Source organism: Poeciliopsis prolifica, unplaced genomic scaffold (assembly GCF_027474105.1).
Source record: "Poeciliopsis prolifica strain line A6 unplaced genomic scaffold, Auburn_PproV2 SCAFFOLD012, whole genome shotgun sequence".
Classification (NCBI taxonomy): domain Eukaryota; kingdom Metazoa; phylum Chordata; class Actinopteri; order Cyprinodontiformes; family Poeciliidae; genus Poeciliopsis; species Poeciliopsis prolifica.
Genome location: NW_026562387.1, coordinates 10,547,873 through 10,564,389, shown reverse-complemented (window position 1 = coordinate 10,564,389; position 16,517 = coordinate 10,547,873). Strand labels below are relative to the sequence as shown.

Sequence of the window (16,517 nt, the reverse complement as noted above, 5' to 3'; positions counted from 1 at the left end):
AAACATGTTCTTTTTTTATCTGATATAGCAAACAAAACACTTTCAGATCGCCAGACAAAATCTCGGACATGCGATAAAACTGAGCTTGGCCTGTGGCGACAGCAGCATGGGCTGTGTCAACACCATGACGTGTGAACAGCAGCTGAAGAATAGTAATGGCATTATAATGGCGGCTCGGTGAAACGCAGCTGGACTTGAGGGTGAGTCAGGTGAGAAGGGAGGAGGAGAAAATGTTTGCTGAAAAGAGATTTCCGGGGAGATGCCAACGGAACGGCAGCTTGAGCTTTTATTAGGTCACATTTTAGTGAACAAGAACCAAAAAGGACAATAAATACACATGAATCTCACCAAAATCTCAAACAGAAAATAATCAGTAAAACACACTTTACTTTTTGAACCTAAATTGTGTCTGATAAATCGCAATCTTCTACATCACACCAGTTCTGAAAGCCTGAGATGGTTCAGAGTGTTGAGACCTGGGTTCGTCTCCCCCAGACAGAGCCAGGTCCGCTTATGAAGTCTGTATCCGTCTGCTTCTGTCTCTATTCCGTCCATCGTCATGTCTTTTGTCTCTGTCGTCTCTGTGCCTGCGCTGCTGGTCCTTGTCTCTGTCCAACCTCTTATCTCGACTTGTGCGGCCGTCCCTTCGAGGAGGGGAAGGAGAGCGTTTGCGTTCCGCGCGGCCTCCGCTGCTCCTGTGATCTGCTGGCGGCGATCTGCTGCGGTCGCGGCGTCTGTCCGGGGACTCGCTCCTCATGCGTCCTCTCGTGTCGCCGGAGCGACTGAACCTGGACACGTCGGAGCGGCGCTGCAGGTCTGTGGAGCGAAGCGTGTTGAGGAGAAAACGCTTGTTGGTGCCCTGCAGGGGGCATTTCAACCTGTTAGGGGAACACAGTGGGTCAATCCAGCCGTCAGAACGACAGACACTCAGAGGAAGAGATGGACGATATAAAGGACTCGGATGGTCATAACTCACATCAGCTATACAGCACAGCACCAAGGATAGACTTCATCTTTAGCTCATTTTGATACCCTGCGATTTGTTCTGCCTTTTATTATGTTACAATAACAAACTCTTTTTCTCACTAACATAAACTATAAAATAATTTGAAAATAGAAAAAAAGTTACTAAAATATTCTACAAGTAAAAATCTGAAAGGTGTGGCATGAACATGCTTTCAGCCCCCTTTCCTCTAGATATGTTCAAACTATAATTTCAGTAGAACCCAGTTCTTTTATGAAGGGTTCAGAGGTTTATAAGAAAACAAATAAGTTAAAAAATTGTCCCGTCATCCAGACATTCAAATGCCTTGAGTACTTTTAGTGGTTAAATGGTAACAATGTTCGTCAAGGGAGAAGGAGGAACAGAAGACAGGTTTAAAGCCGTACTGGGATATAAAGTAGGGACGCACGATATATCGGCATGTATAACGGTATAGGCTTTTGCCAAACAATAACAATTCTTCGATCCATTATTTTGGAAATGCACAGCGTTTGGCACGAGCGACATGGCCGCCCACCTGTTGGTCGATGAAAAGAACATCAGCAATACGTTTAACACAAGAGTCCCAGCTCACCATCCTGCGGGGCCCATGGTCTCTGCTCTCAGCCGGGCTCTGTCGGTCTCCCTGAGGAGCTCCTCCACAGCGCGCCTGCATGGACAGACGGATCCACAGGAAACTGAGCTCAAACAGGACACAAACACTCAGCGTGGAGCCAAAGGGACAGGAAGGGGCGAGAGGAAACTCATATGACAGCGGGCAGTGTCTCCGTTTAACCCCAGCTGGTGATCACGAGCTTCACGTGGTGCGTGGACGCGTTTTTCAGAAATATTGCACATAAAGAGAAGCGGGCATGCTGCTGATGGACTGGGGGTCGAGTTTGGAGGCGAAACAAGCGCCGGACATTGTCCACTTTGCGCCGCCCGGGGAAACAAAACAGCGACTAAGTTACTCACTTTTCCAGATCGTTATCTTCTGCCATCTCTTCCCGGCTCAAAACAAACAGTTACGAGCTGCTATACAAAGAGACACTTCATCTCTAATTCAACGTCTGTAGCGTTAATGTTGCATTCCCGTCCGTTTACTTCCCCTAGAGGGCCTCTCTCCAAGGACCTCGGGCTTTTGGCAGCCGTGAAGAATGCCTGATTTGTGAGTTTCTGAATATATGTGAGTTGCTGATGTTTTTTCCTTGACATGTTAAGTTTCTGTTTTATATGAATATTTTCACCTTAATTAAAATAAAACATTTGATTAGAAGTTATGCTTCATGCCTTTTTTGTTTGATCTTTTATGCAAATTTCTCAAAAGTAGTTGAAAAGGAACATGGCAGAGAAAGGAAGGGGAAGTTCAAAGCATCACTGTAAACCACATTGGGTAAGGATCATATCCTTGACTTCAGTGTCGTTTGCCTGGCCTTTCTAACCATGTGGAGAGACTGAAATTGAAAGAGGAGCACCATTAGTACAAGAGGCGTAAGAAACAATTGATGATGTCCTCCAGGACATCTACTGTAAAATACCAGACAGGCAGACAGACTGACAGATAGGTAAAACCTCCGTAAAGGCAAGAATTAACATTTTTCTGTCGAGTTTTTTTTCCGTTCCCTAAATGGATGCTGCCCTGGGCAAAGAGCCACAAGTCCCATATTAAAAACCACTGAAATGCATGAGTCTTGAGAAAGACATAAACCACCCCCTGAAATGTTGCGTGAATATGAAAATTACACGCGTTTACATAAATACATTAAACTCAAGACAGCCAAGGTTTTTTAAAAGTAGGTTTTTGCGCAGGCAGAAAACAAGCCACCTCCACCTCCACTGGCGCACTCAGATCCCGCCCACTCGCGCTTTGATTGACACAAGTAGGCGGAGCCAGCGTCAGCAAAGGCACGGGGGCGTTTTTGTGCGGGTTTGCGGTCCGCTCGGTTGCGGCGAATGCGTGATCGAGGTCCCGCCGCTGACAATTGTCCGCCTTCCCCCCCTCCCCACCACCACCACCCCTCCCACCGGCCCTGCTCGGGGCCCGAGCGCTCAGCGCGGAGGAGCCGCCGGCGGAAAAGGTAGCTATCATCCCGCACATCTGCATGCATGAGTGGTGTCAGTGTGTGGCTGGCTTTGCATTGGGACAGTCGCTTCTTCTGTCCTTCTGTCCCTCTGTCCTCGCTCTGCCGCTCCTGGAAGGAGGGCGGGATGGAGTCAGACAGATGGAGAGGTGGTGGTGGTGGTGGGGGGGGGTCATTTCAACATCTTTCCTGTCTATACGATTGGAAATTATGACGCTGCAGTTTGTGCGTTGCCCAGAAAAAAAAAGAGGATAATGACAGCGAGAGGGGGTAAACAAACAAACGGGGGATTTCAATTTCCAGTTTAACCAGTGGCAGTTTTTGTTATCATCATTGCATATCCGTCTCGTAGTTGCGTGGACGGGGGAAAGCAGTCAGTTGCAACAGACCTTGCAGAACAGCAGCAGGCCTCCTTCTTATCTTTTTTTTTTCAGGATGAGGGGTTTTATCAAAAAAAAAAAGTGGGCTAAACCGAAAGGACTCGAGTTTTGAGATCTGTGGCGTTAAACTTCTCATGTTTATGTATCACTGTGGGGTTTGATTATGCAGAATGACAGGTGCAGTCCTGTCATTTATTAATAGGGTTTATAAAGGATTGCAAAAATGATTTACGAGCTTCAGGTTTACTTCGCAACAGAGTCCTCCCCTGTTTAAAACGGATGTTTTCATAATTGGGACATCTGAAGTCTTTACTTATTGACAAGGTTAGTTTCTCAGGGGTCTGCTGCCTAAAGAAGAAGAAGAAGAAGAAAAAGGCTCCTGTGCTTGACGTGTGCCTGTTTGCTTTTTGACTTGCATGCCTGCGTGTTTTGTGGTGATGTCACAGCTTTGTTATAGAAACAGAGGAGCCTTGTGTCTTCATGATTAATTCATGTCCAGCTGCGGGATGGGGACAGAAGCGTTCCAGTCACACATAAAGGAAGGAGACATACATGTAGGTAACTGCTGGGTAGATTTAAAAGGGGAAGGGGGTGGGGGGGCAAAATGCAGCTAAAAAGGCAAATCAAACAGAAAAGGGCGGGGGGGGGGTCGGGGGGCGTTGATCACCCTGTGACAAGCTTTCGTGGCTGTATAGTGGGGAGGAATAGAGCATCCTGCTGGGAGAAGTGCATCTGCTGTGTGCCTCAGTCCCCTGCATCCTTCGCTGGCTTCACTCTGAATGTCAAGCCCCAGCGAGCAGAACAGGATCCAGATCGTCATGGAGACAGGAACAGAGGCAGGTAGTCACTGTGGCTTGGCCGGAGCCAGCTGAGGGGAGAAGCGCGCCCTCTATCGTCAGCTGATGGCATCAGGCCCACACAGGAAGGGGATTGGGTGGTGATGATGAGGTTTATATACAGTGGATTCTAAGTGCAGCCCTCCTGTCAAAATGTTTTTGTGAGGTAAATAAACGTGACTATCAGAATAATAATAATTAAAAAAAAAAACTTTGTCCACCTTTTATTGCTTTTGTGCAGGCAGTTAACGGGTTGAGAAGGCATTTGCTGGTTAGTACTGAGGATTAGGAGACGAGTCTATGTGCTTTGGAATGAGGGGTACACCGACAGCAGAGCCACCACTGAGCAGGCATCTGCAGGTTTTGGATCCGAAATGACCAGAATTTGGAACTGTTCATAATTTCATCAACTTACTACCTCCATGCCTTGTGTTCCTTCGGAGATCTTTAGTGTTATTCATATACTAAACATGCCTTTGTGTTGTGTGGTTTTGTTTATTTGGACAATAACACTTTCTCTCACAAAATAATTTGAGGATTGTAGCTGCCTGGTGTCATTGGAAGAAAAGAGTATTCTGAAATGCTATTCCTTAAGTAGGATGTATGGAAAACAGTAGAGATAGTTACAAAAAGTCATACAACATTGCTTTAATTCAGGTTAATTAGACTCAGAATAAATGCTGATATTAAATCAAAAGTTGCTTAAATAAATAATTTGTCTACATTGATGCAACCAGGTTGGTGTGTCTTTATTTATCTTTTTGGATTTTTGCAACTAACATATATTTTTGGTTTAATTGTACACCAATAAATATGTGACAGTGAAGGTGGAAAAAGTTTTGAAATGATTTATCATGGTGTAATTTTTTTTACAATTGAACAGGGTTGTTGTGTAAACTATTGAGATTCAATGGAGAGCTGCTGTACATCTGAGCAGACTCTCCCCTTTAGCTTCAGGGACCCCCAAAGCTCAGCTTAGTGCTTTATTTCAAGATCTTGCTTAAGGCATGTCCTTAGGGCCTCCACTGAACCTGGAGTGTGCATAAATCCAACCTGTCATTTTCCTTTGTTCTCTCCTCGCAGCATTTGCAGCCTCCGTCCCTCCCTCCTGTCTGTCGGTTGCTTTGTGTCTGTTTACGCATCCCGTTGATCTCTTTCACCGTTCTTCAAATCTCCTTCTCTGCCTCTGCTGCTCCCTACCTCCTGCTGACTTTGCCTCTGCTTTTCTCAATCCCACTTTCTCTGATCTGAGTCCTCTCTCTGCCTCAATCCCATATAATTCCCTCTCTGTGGAATTGGAAGATTGGAGCAGGCGAGAGCAAAAGAGAGATTATACCGTCAGATTAGCGGACAGGAGCCGCAATACATAATCTCGGCAGGCTCTCACGCACGCACTTAGCGCAAACACGTGCACAAGGCATTTGCCACATGAATAATTTCGCAAGCGTATAATGAGACACTAGTTTTCCTGAAACAGCTGTTGATAATTCCTGCTGTGCCCTTTGACCTGCAGGGCTATGTGTCATCAGCTGCTGGAGGGCTTCTGTCCTCTCTGCAACCTATTCAACGTTTGAGGCCTATGGGATAGGAGTGTGTGCCCCTTCCCATCCCTGCAGCCCAACTGGAGTCATTTGTGCCAAAGCTGAGCTGCGCCGAAGGAGAAGCGATGGGCAGCCCTGGCTGCGACGTAGACGTGGTCAAGCCCTCGGAGCCTCCCCTGGAGGCCTCGTGTCCAGAGTGTGGCCAGATCCACCGCAGCTGGGAGAACCACCTTTATAATTACCGCCTAGAGGTGGACGACGACCTTGTGTGCCACATCTGCCTGCAGCCGCTGGTGCAGCCCCTCGACACGCCGTGCGGACACACCTTCTGCGCCCGCTGCCTGCGCAGCTTCCTCCAGGAAAGGGATTTCTGCCCTCTGGACAGGACAAGGCTGCAGCTGCAGGCATGCCGCAGATCCAGCATCCTGGTGCACAAGCTGCTAGACAAGCTGTCTGTGACCTGCCCTTTGAGTCCCGTCTGCTCCCTCAGCATGCCTCGATGTGACCTGGAGGCGCACCTCAAGCACAGGTAATAAAGCTGATGAAATTAACTCATAAATCAAGTGATGGATTGATGCAAGCTGTGTACACATAGGTCAGACATTATGTGCGCCTGTCAATTGGTATTTCATAAACAATTTAGAGATAAGGAGACTTCTGTTTTATGGCAGTTTGTAAGGTGTCTACAAAAGGCTTTACTAGTTTGGCAGTTAAGTGCTTGCTAAGTGCTGACAGTGGAGATGCCAGGATTGCATTTTCTTTTGATTCGCCCCAGCTAAAAAACTATTAATAGAAGTATTTTGTTTTATCCTGTGGGATCATAATGACCCTGCCCTGAATTTACTACCTCACACAGGCTAAACAATGCCCTCTATGCAATATGTCTGTGCAATATTTTACCCTCATCAGGTCAGTCGAATGGTGGTTTACATCAAGAAGCAGTCCTTGGTCGCAAAACTAATCACTATCTATCTGCATGCATTTCTTTTGCATAATCTTTTCACGACAACAATTATTTCCTTTTCTATGTAGATGATATTCAACTACATGTGCTAAAAAAAAAAAAACGTCCCACACGCCTCAGTGATCCCACAGCTTCTTTTTCTGATTCGTTGGTCAATCTGGGATTTTTTTTCAAATACAGTGATGATTAGTCATGGTCAGATTCTTCCAAATAAAGATCATTGTGTGCGGGGCTCCCCATAAGAAGCGCAGCAGCGGGAAGGCGCACATCTCCAAACTCCGCATTGGGTGGTTGCTTGGAGACTGGAGGAAGCTGTGAATTCATCTGGTTGCAGATCAAGCTGCTTATAAGCAGCTCAAAAATACTGACAGTATTTGCTTCTCTGCAGCAAAGCTGAACTGGTTCAGAAACCTCCCACATATACAAAGGAAAAAGATGTCGATTGTGAGGAAACTTTCTAGTGCAGTGGTCGTGTTGCAGTAGGATGGCTTAGAAAGCAGTATGGAAGATTAGATTAGGTTATTATACTGGCACTCGACTCGACATACCGTAATACCTCATTCTTTCTTGTGAACGCTCATGGTTGATATTGAAATAAAACTCGTCTACCAATAAAAAAATAAATATTGATTTTATGTCTGCCTGAACTATTCACTCTTCATTGTCTTTTTGTTTTCCCAGTATAAGAATCAGATAGGTTCACCCACATTACCTTTAACTTCTACACACTTTGGCTCTCGGCCCATTTGGACCAGGTGCTGTCAGACCCAGAAGGGATTATTGAGCTGTGGGTCATGTGATGGAGGATTAGTGGTTCCGTACCGCAGTCATAGGTTGGCTGGCCAGCAGGTTCATGTTCTCATTTCACAACTATGCTGGGCAACTTCAACACCAGAGATCTTTTCAACCACTTCTTCTGTGAAACGGCCAAGGGCAACCCAGGACTGTGGTGAGTGGGACACGGTGGGACGTGATGACAGTTCTGGGGATATAAAAGAATCTCTTTCTTACTGGTGTCCACTTGAGTGTACTCTCTTTTTTTTGTACTTGGGATGACTGTTTTAATTGATTATTCCATTTCTCTATTGGTTGGTATGCGTTTGTCAATTTCCTTAATCCATCTAGTTTGCTGTAGGATATTCATCTGTGAAAATAGGTGATGTAATTTATGCAAATGTGTAAATATCATATCAACATATAAAGATCTTTATTTAAGGATAAGAGTAGACTTGATCAGTGGGGTTGCCTCTTGCTGTATGCATGAATGTTTGACTGCCAGCCTGACACCACACTGAAATTGAGGATGTGTTCCTTAAGAAGCTTAGCATGCTGTCTATACCAGGATGATAGAAACGGCTGAGAAACAGGTGCTTTAATAGGAGAGCTGTTGATTTTTCTTTGAGCTAAGACGGTGCCCTCTTTGTGCTTTCAGGAACTAGAATTGCCTGCGTTTCTCGGGTTTGACTAATTTGGTGATTGAATTGGTCATTTCAACAGCTGAACTTTCCTTGGGATTATTGTCATGCTCAAAGTTCCACTCTCATTTCATCTTCAGATTCTAGTTAAGAATATCTCAGCAAATATGTAAATTTGTCATCCCTTCAGTCACGCGATCATTGTCACATCATGATGTCCGCACCTTCAAAACTCACATCTTTTTTTTTTCAAAATATTTTAACTTTGGTTACATTTGGCCAGATCATACTCCTCCTGCTTGTCCAATATTCTCCAGCAAGAGTTAAACAAAACTCAATTAGTTTTCTTCATTAGTGGAGTCTTGTGCTGTGAGTGTGTAATGAGGAATTTGAGTGCATTACTTCTTGTCTCGCTTACTTTTTGACTTCTCAGACAGAGGAGCAAGTAGTTGTTTTATAGGGAAATAATCTTAGCACCACTTCTGGATTATGGCTTCAATTGTGATCAGTGGAATATTGAGAAATTCAGAAAAGATTCCCTCTTCAGCATGTTTCGCAACAATAAGGTTGCAGACCGTCAATTAGGACTAATGCCATTCTGCCCTGATTGCTTTCCAAATATTGATAGAACTAATTTTTCTGTTGTTTTTAAAGCCCATTTTGATTAGATATCCAATAACTATTCTCTGTATCATTCTCGTTTAACACATTCACCCTAATTATGGACCAGTTCCTATTTGGGTTGTTACCAACACCTGGTGAGAATTTTATACATTTATCCAAAAAGTCGATGTGTTCAATACTCATTTTCCCAGTTTCATGTTGAGATGTCAAGAAGGGATGATGTAAGACAGATCAAATGAGTTTCACAAGATGACATTTTTAATTAAGATTATTCTCTGGCCCCACGTGGGTTCCACACACGCTTACCCTGCTGCCGTAAGAAGCTAATCGGAGCCAAGGGTCTGCAGTCCGCATGTGACATTGAGAGTCAATGTTGTTTATGTTGCGGATTAGAAATCAGGATAACAGGGCAGAAGATCTGCCAAAATGCAACATTTTATTTGTGTTCAATGTGGGCTTGTTTGTTATTGGTAGCAATAAAGTTTCTTCTTTAAGGTTTTCTTGATTATTATCTAATGCATCTTTTGATTGAAAACAGAGACCTAGTACTTTTTCCTATTGTCATTGCACACAGTTCCTTTGAATGTTTCTCAGCAGACCTTTGTTATGTTGCTTCACCCACCTGTATACTGCTTGAAGTAAAGACTGCAGGGTCAAACAAGGATGTGAACAGCCTAATCCTTTGAGTCTATTTGTTGGTGTGTATTTTTAAAGAAGGGTCTCTCCTTACATCAGCAGCTTTGATCTTTTCATACCCAGCCTTTTCAAGCACATAAAGCAAGTGTCTGCATGTCAGGGACGGATGCAATTTGACAGTTTTAATTTATTATTGCAGTAATAATATTGAATAAAAATGTATTGCATTTCTGTCCTCTGTCTGCTTCCTTTTTGTCATCAAGAAGTTTCTACCAGCTTGCCACAAACTTTGACATCTCACTTAAAATTATTCTGACTTTGTACATCAGAAGCAGTGAGTCATGTTTTTGCAAAAAGCGTGTGAATGCATCACACTTGAAATATTGCTGTACCAAGTATTGCATCCAGAGTCCTTTGATATTGCACATGCTGATATTATGATGACAACTGTGATTCCATGTGAGAGCGCTAGCCCAGAGCCATTTTTAAATATACCCGTGTGTGTCACAAGGTTCATTTAGCATTCTTATTTAAAGTGAACAGCCGCTGAATGTGACTGAACTTTATCAAGATAAACATTTACAGCTTTTCTAAAGTAAAAAAAGACTGCACAATCTTTTAGTGAAATTTTTTCTAATTCCCATCAATGTGAATTTAAGGCCACATTTCTGCAGGAATTTTATCCATGAAAGGTGGTTTTCCATTATCAATACCCTTTTTTAATTTTATTATTATTATGCATGATCATTTTTAAATTTCCTTGTGCTTTCCTCCATAAGGAGGAAACCAAAATTCAAATTTTTTCATTACATTTACCAGAATAAAAACACAGAGAGATGCTGGTGGGGAGGTAGAGCTTTTTATTTTTGGGTGCATATTTGGTGATAAAGCTTTTCTAAGCATATCAAATTGTTGTTTTTATTTTCATCTCAACATATTTGGGTTTTAAACCAATTATGTCAAATTACATGCCGACTTGGAAGCAATTCGAATTCAGTTTCACAGTGTGAATGCTGTGAGTTGTTTACAAATTTATGGCTAGAAGACTAAGTTTGACCACAGCTGTCATTTCTCTTCAGGATAACAAAACATGGAAGATTGTTTTAAAATATCTTTACGATTTGTTTGAGCTATGCCATTTTTCTTTAAATTGTTGCGACTCTATTTAAGTTACACACCACTGTTTCCAGAATTATCAAAATAGTTTTATCTAGCTCCCATCTTACAATTGAAGCTACAAGAGTATAGACTGAGGTAAAGTTTAGAAGAATGGAGATGCATTATGAAATGTACTGTCTAGAACATACTAACTCATAAAGAAACAGTCAGTGTAAGGGAGATTTTGCATAAAATTGTAACAGTTTTCACTTTTCAGTGCAGAAACTGATGCAGAATTCAACATCAGTTTGCTGGGAAAGGGTTTCTCAGTCTATGCTTTACTTCTCTTTAATTCAGATCCTTACAGTTTTACTTAAATGGTGTCAAATTACAAGTCCCAAAGAACCTAACAAGTAAAATAAGTCCAACTCATAAAGTTATGTAGTTGTCAAAAATCTGTTCCAAATAGAGGAATCTGATGGTGTAACAACCTGTTTCTTGGTGAAAGGTGTCCTGGGACTCAGCAGACGACTGTGGACAGGCCACGATGTGAGAGCGGCGATGAGCGAGCCATGGTGACCACCCCTCCCATGTCGCCTCACTCCCCGCAGACAGACCTGAGAGACCGCTCGCCTTCGCCACACTCTGGCCCCACTACCGCCTGCAGCAATGGATCTGCATGGACCGACGACGCCGGCCTCGACAACCCTGCATTTGAAGAAAGCAATGAAGAAGACAGTGAGCTGATCCTCCAGGCTTCCTGTGAGTGAAGGAAAATGATAAGCTAAGACTTTATGTTTTTCTGCTCTGCCTGTTCCCAGGTGTGGTGGGGTTGGAGTGTGTGGTCCCTAGGGTGAAGCGGCCCCTCAGTAACCCGTGCATCCATCTCCTCCGCTCTGTCAGCTCCACCTCCTCTGGCTGGGACTGCCCTGAGTCCCCACCTCTGTCTGCAGAGGAAGGTATGTCATCCTTCATTTCTCTGGGTACGCTTGTCTCTTGTGAAAGTGACCTACAGCTGTTTGGTTTGTCTTTTAGGGTGCGTAAAGTTACCCTCCCTTCCCGAAGGAGAGATAACAACCATAGAGGTCCACAGAGCCAACCCGTATGTTGAGCTGGGAATCAGCATCGTGGGAGGAAATGAGACGCCTCTCATCAACATAGTGATCCAGGAGGTGTACCGAGACGGGGTCATTGCACGAGACGGGAGACTGCTAGCTGGAGATCAGATACTGCAGGTGAGGGATCAGCTTCTGTTTATCATTTATAAAACATTAACTTTTTTTATTTAAAAAATAAAAAAAAAACTTCCAGGTATTCCTCTTGCAGCTCACAAGATTCCCTTGTTAGAATGGCCCAATCAAAGTAAAGACCTCAAAGTGCCAGTGCAGGGGGGCCCAGAAAATCTTTGAGAACTGCTGGTTTAGGAACAGAAAAAAAAAGGAATATTAATCATTAATTTCTATTGAGAATAAAAATGTATTTATATTAATGCACATCTGCTTTGATGAATTTGTTTCCAAGGTGAACAACGTGGACATCAGTAACATCCCACACAGTTTTGCCCGCTCCACCCTGGCGCGGCCCTGCACCACCCTGCAGCTGACCGTGCTGAGGGAGCGCCGCTGTGCCTCCAGGGCTCCTCCCTCCTCATCCTCTTCGTCCTCCACCACCCCGGCTGTGCCCCACGCCCCCTGCTCCACGCCCGAGGGCGCCCCCTCCAGCCCCGCCACCCTAAGAATCACGCTTCACAAGCGAGACTCCACAGAGCAGCTCGGCATAAAGCTGGTCCGTCGAACGGACGAATCAGGGGTGTTTGTGTTGGACCTCTTGGAAGGAGGCCTGGCCGCGAAGGATGGCAGGCTGCGGAGCAACGACAGAGTGCTGGCTGTCAACGATCAGGACCTTTGCCATGGCACGCCTGAACAGGCAGCTCAGATCATACAGGTGTCGATGCAGGTTGTTGTGATGGTTAGATTATTTAGGTGTCATCAGAAGAGGAGTAGATTCACAGTACTCTGCAAAAGTCTTATGCTTCCTTCAACAGGTTAGAACAGATCTGTGATCTATGCAAAACATGTTCAAAACATTTTGCTCACAAAATCATTATTAGACAATGAGATTTTAGTTTGTTCAGTTCTGCAGATTTTGAGCCCCTTTCAGAATGAGTTGTTTTAGGGCTGCTGGCCCCGCCCCCAACTCAATGTTTACACTTTCACGTGAAAATAGCTGCAAACAGATGCACAATCATACAATCGTACATCTTTGAAAAGCAGAAGAAGAGCCTTCTGCACAAGGAACAAGAATGTAGGAAGTGATTCCTGGATAGTAAGTGAACAACAAAATACTTGTTTTCCAGCAGCCATTGTACAGCAAATACAGCAGTAAAACCAGCTGACCAAATGTACTTGGGTTGTTAGGTGATGGGCTCTCCTTGTAACAGCACAGTCTGACTCAGCAATCGAGAGGTTTTTGAAATGGCTCTTTTTCCAAATACAGACACACAAAAAAAAATGGAACTTCTTGCTCAAAGGAGCTGGATGGTTTTTTAAGTGCTTGGGCTATTTTAGAAGCAGCTGAGACCCAAATGGAAGTATAAAAATATGCAAAAATTAAGTTTTCAAAAGAAATAATAGGTAAGATAAATAGAAAATAAATAAATCATCAAAATAAATAATTTCTATATATATTTCAATAAAACATACCTTCTATTCAAATATTGTAAAGGAACTGGTAGTATTTTTCTATAAAATCAGTCAAACCCACATTAGATACCATTTGTGACTATTTATTCTGTAAGTTACAATTTAATCAAGATACTTATGTAGAAAAATCTTTGTTTCAAACAAAGTTCGGATGCATGAAGGGATTGAAACATCATCGTTGTGCTTCTGCAGGCAAGCGGAGAGAGAGTCCACCTCCTGATCGGCCGACCCAACAAACCCACTCCGCCCCCACCGCCAAAATCAAGCTCAACCAGAGACCTGTACTGCCTTGATCACTTCCTGCCAAATCACAGCTCTACTCCAAGCCCTGTGCCCGTACACCTGTCCCGCACTAGCACTCACAGAGTAAGATTGTGTGTGTGTGCACGAGTTTTCCAATCTGCATCCTACATAACTGTATTTTTAGCTTGGAGTCTTTAGAGAAGGATGTGTCTCAGGATGAACTGGAAACATTCGAGTCTGTGATTTCTGATGTCTCCCAGGATCTCTCCCAGTGTGTGACATGCAAGGAGAAACACATCACTGTGAAGAAGGAACCCCTCGAGTCCCTGGGCATGACCGTGGCAGGAGGCCGGGGCAGCAAGAGCGGGGAGCTGCCGATCTTTGTGACAAGCGTTCAGCCACATGGCTGCTTGTCCCGGGATGGACGAATCAAAAGAGGTCCACCCTCGTTTTCAGCGGCCAAGAGTCAGGACACCTGAGCGTTACCCGAAAAACATTTTTTCTTTCGTGCTTTTTTCCCGTCAGGTGATGTGCTGCTAAGCATCAACGGACAGGACCTGACATACCTGAGCCACAGCGAGGCTGTCGGGACGTTGAAGGCCAGCGCTGCTTCGCCCTCGGTGCAGCTGAGAGTGCTAGAGGTCAGCATGGTGGAGGAGCACGACCATGACGAGTTGCTGCCTCATGGCCACGACAGCGACTTCGATGCAAACTGGTCTCCCTCGTGGGTCATGTGGCTAGGCCTGCCTAGGTGAGAAAGACTGGCTCAACGTCTGATTGCTGATGTTTATCACATAAAATGCTAATAGAATGCATTCAGGTTTGCCTTTGTAACAAATATGGAAAAAGTACCAGGATCCTTTCACTCTCAACTTTAAGGTATTGCAGCATTTCAAGTGTGAGTAGATGACTTTATTCTGCATATCTGCACTTCTCTCTTCTTGCAGCTACCTGCACAGTAGCCATGAGATCGTGCTGCGGAGGAGCCATCCCGGGAGCTGGGGCTTCAGCATCGTTGGGGGCTATGAGGAAAGCCATGGCAACCAGGCATTTTTCATCAAGACTATTGTCCTTGGCACGCCTGCATACTACGATGGCCGCCTTAAGTGAGCATTCAGTGATTATTATGCAACTGTTACATAGTTTCCCAGAACCTAGAAGTTACTTTCAGGAACTTGCAAATTACTATGAGTATTGTGTACTCATTGTGTAGTTTCTGGAAATTATAGCATATTTTCCTGAAACTCTCCTGGAATGCACCGGTTACTTTCTTGATACTTATAAGATTATTTCCAAAAAAATCTTTTGTATTTTCTGCTAAATTTAACTAGTAAGATCTATAAAAGTTTCAGGAAAGTTGCATATTTCTGTTATTTTGAGACTATCTTCAATTAATATAGTGATAATGGAATATTAATGCATGTTTGCCCTCTCAGAGACCTTAATTTTGTGCAGAACATGAAACTGAAAGTGGAAGATATTTTTCAAAATCACAACCAAAGACAAATCTAAATAAAACCCACTTACAACTGAAACCATAGATCAATAAAAATTGATCATCAGAATGGGAATCATTCAACTAATTGTAATTTATCTTGAGATTGATTGCTTAGCTGAACGAAGACGCATGTTTATTTTTGCCACGTTACGGTGAAGAAGGTAAAGAAAAAGCTCTGTTGGAAAACTCATTTCTGCTGCAGTGTAAAGTCCACTTCTCCAACTGTGTTGCTCTAGGTGTGGAGACATGATAGTGGCAGTAAACGGCCTGTCCACAGCAGGAATGAGCCACTCAGCTCTGGTGCCGATGTTAAAGGAGCAGCGCAGCCGGGTGGCGCTGACCGTGGTCTCCTGGCCCGGCAGCCTGGTGTAACCAGGACAAAAGCCAGCGGGCTTCACCCAGAATGTTCTAAATCGGGAACAACCTCGGCCAAAGTGAACTACTGTACATCGCTCCATACCGGGCTTAATCCAGGACCAAACGCATCCAGGACTGTTGTAGACCCAGCAGGACCAAGAGGGGGGGTGGGACCGATCCAGATTGTGCCACGTCACTCGACAGACTGCACTCCTGAACAGACACTGCTGTGTTTCATATGGTCATGTTGTCGTCACTCCCGCAGGGAGAGCTGTGCTGCAACTGTTAACATGCAGTCTGTGCTGTATTCACCTCACTGAGCAGTGGTAGAACCTCAGGGTTTTATTCAGGTGGAGGCATCGTTGCGAGTCCGAAACGTTTCCGATGAATGTGATCTGATCCTCTGCCGTCCTAGATGAAAAAAAAAATGAATAAAATAAAAAACACAAATCCCCTTCATCAAGTTGTTCTTCCTCACCAGCGATGTTTCCATCTGAATGAGCCCAAGGCCTTATTAGAAACCTGCCGCATCCTGAGGGAGGTCAGCCCTCAGGTATCATCACCATACAACCAGCTGACCTTTTATACATGTGTGAATGTGTGTTTTGTTTAAATAAACATTTCCTTTTAAGGATTAGCATCTCCGTGTCTGATTCTGCTGGAAGGCTCCTCAAAGAAGTTTAAGGGCCTGGTTGTGGATTAAAAGATTTTTTTTTTTATTAAGTTAATAGGAAGCGAGAGCAGGGAGGATAGAATATGTTGGTAAGTGAGTATAAAGTTTGCATGAAAGAAGCCAAAATGAAAACCCATTTGCCACAAGCCATGTTGGGAGACAAACATGCAGACAAAAAGCCTGCCTAGACTAAAAGGAAACACTGTATGCTAAAATATATTAAAAATCACTGTGTGGAGGGAAACTCGCACTGCACGTCATCCGTCTAAAGAAACATTTTGCAGCATTTTGCAATGGAGATGATTCAACAGAGGGCAATACTGAAAGAATCTTATTGGCTGCAGGAAGATTTCCCACCAGGACGACCTCTTCAAGCTTAAATAAAAATTTAAATCCCTCTTGCCTTACCCTCCCAGAAAATCTTTGAAACAGGCATTTAAACAAGCTGCTGTGCCTCAAAAGCCCTGAAGAGCATTACATGTCATTG

At 44.0% G+C, this 16,517-nt stretch overlaps 2 protein-coding genes across 5 annotated transcripts; one reads left to right on the top strand and one right to left on the bottom strand.

Annotated features, from left to right (window-relative positions):
- Nucleotides 1–268: 268 nt before the first annotated feature.
- Nucleotides 269–2,115, bottom strand: si:ch211-140b10.6 (protein POLR1D-like). 2 transcript variants are annotated; one of them, XM_055037192.1, is made up of 3 exons: nt 1,958–2,115; nt 1,578–1,652; nt 269–878 (listed from the first exon to the last, which is right to left on the bottom strand). In XM_055037192.1, the coding sequence occupies exons 1-3, from the start codon at nt 1,981–1,983 to the stop codon at nt 512–514; spliced, it is 468 nt and encodes a 155-aa protein (XP_054893167.1). In that variant the 5' UTR covers nt 1,984–2,115; the 3' UTR covers nt 269–511. The 2 variants fall into 2 exon arrangements, with proteins under 2 accessions (XP_054893167.1, XP_054893168.1); XM_055037193.1 differs by having other exon boundaries at nt 1,578–1,680; nt 1,958–2,076.
- Nucleotides 2,116–2,888: 773 nt separating this feature from the next.
- On the top strand, nt 2,889–15,994 carry lnx2a (ligand of numb-protein X 2a). Of its 3 annotated transcripts, none has more exons than XM_055037765.1 (11): nt 2,889–3,060; nt 5,793–6,349; nt 11,066–11,295; nt 11,379–11,516; nt 11,593–11,792; nt 12,079–12,501; nt 13,452–13,625; nt 13,763–13,940; nt 14,028–14,253; nt 14,450–14,608; nt 15,237–15,994. In XM_055037765.1, the coding sequence occupies exons 2-11, from the start codon at nt 5,946–5,948 to the stop codon at nt 15,370–15,372; spliced, it is 2,268 nt and encodes a 755-aa protein (XP_054893740.1). In that variant the 5' UTR covers nt 2,889–3,060; nt 5,793–5,945; the 3' UTR covers nt 15,373–15,994. The 3 variants fall into 3 exon arrangements, with proteins under 3 accessions (XP_054893740.1, XP_054893741.1, XP_054893742.1); XM_055037766.1 differs by lacking the exon at nt 2,889–3,060 and adding an exon at nt 3,979–3,997; XM_055037767.1 differs by lacking the exons at nt 2,889–3,060; nt 5,793–6,349 and adding an exon at nt 7,170–7,733.
- The last annotated feature ends 523 nt before the right edge of the window (nt 15,995–16,517 follow it).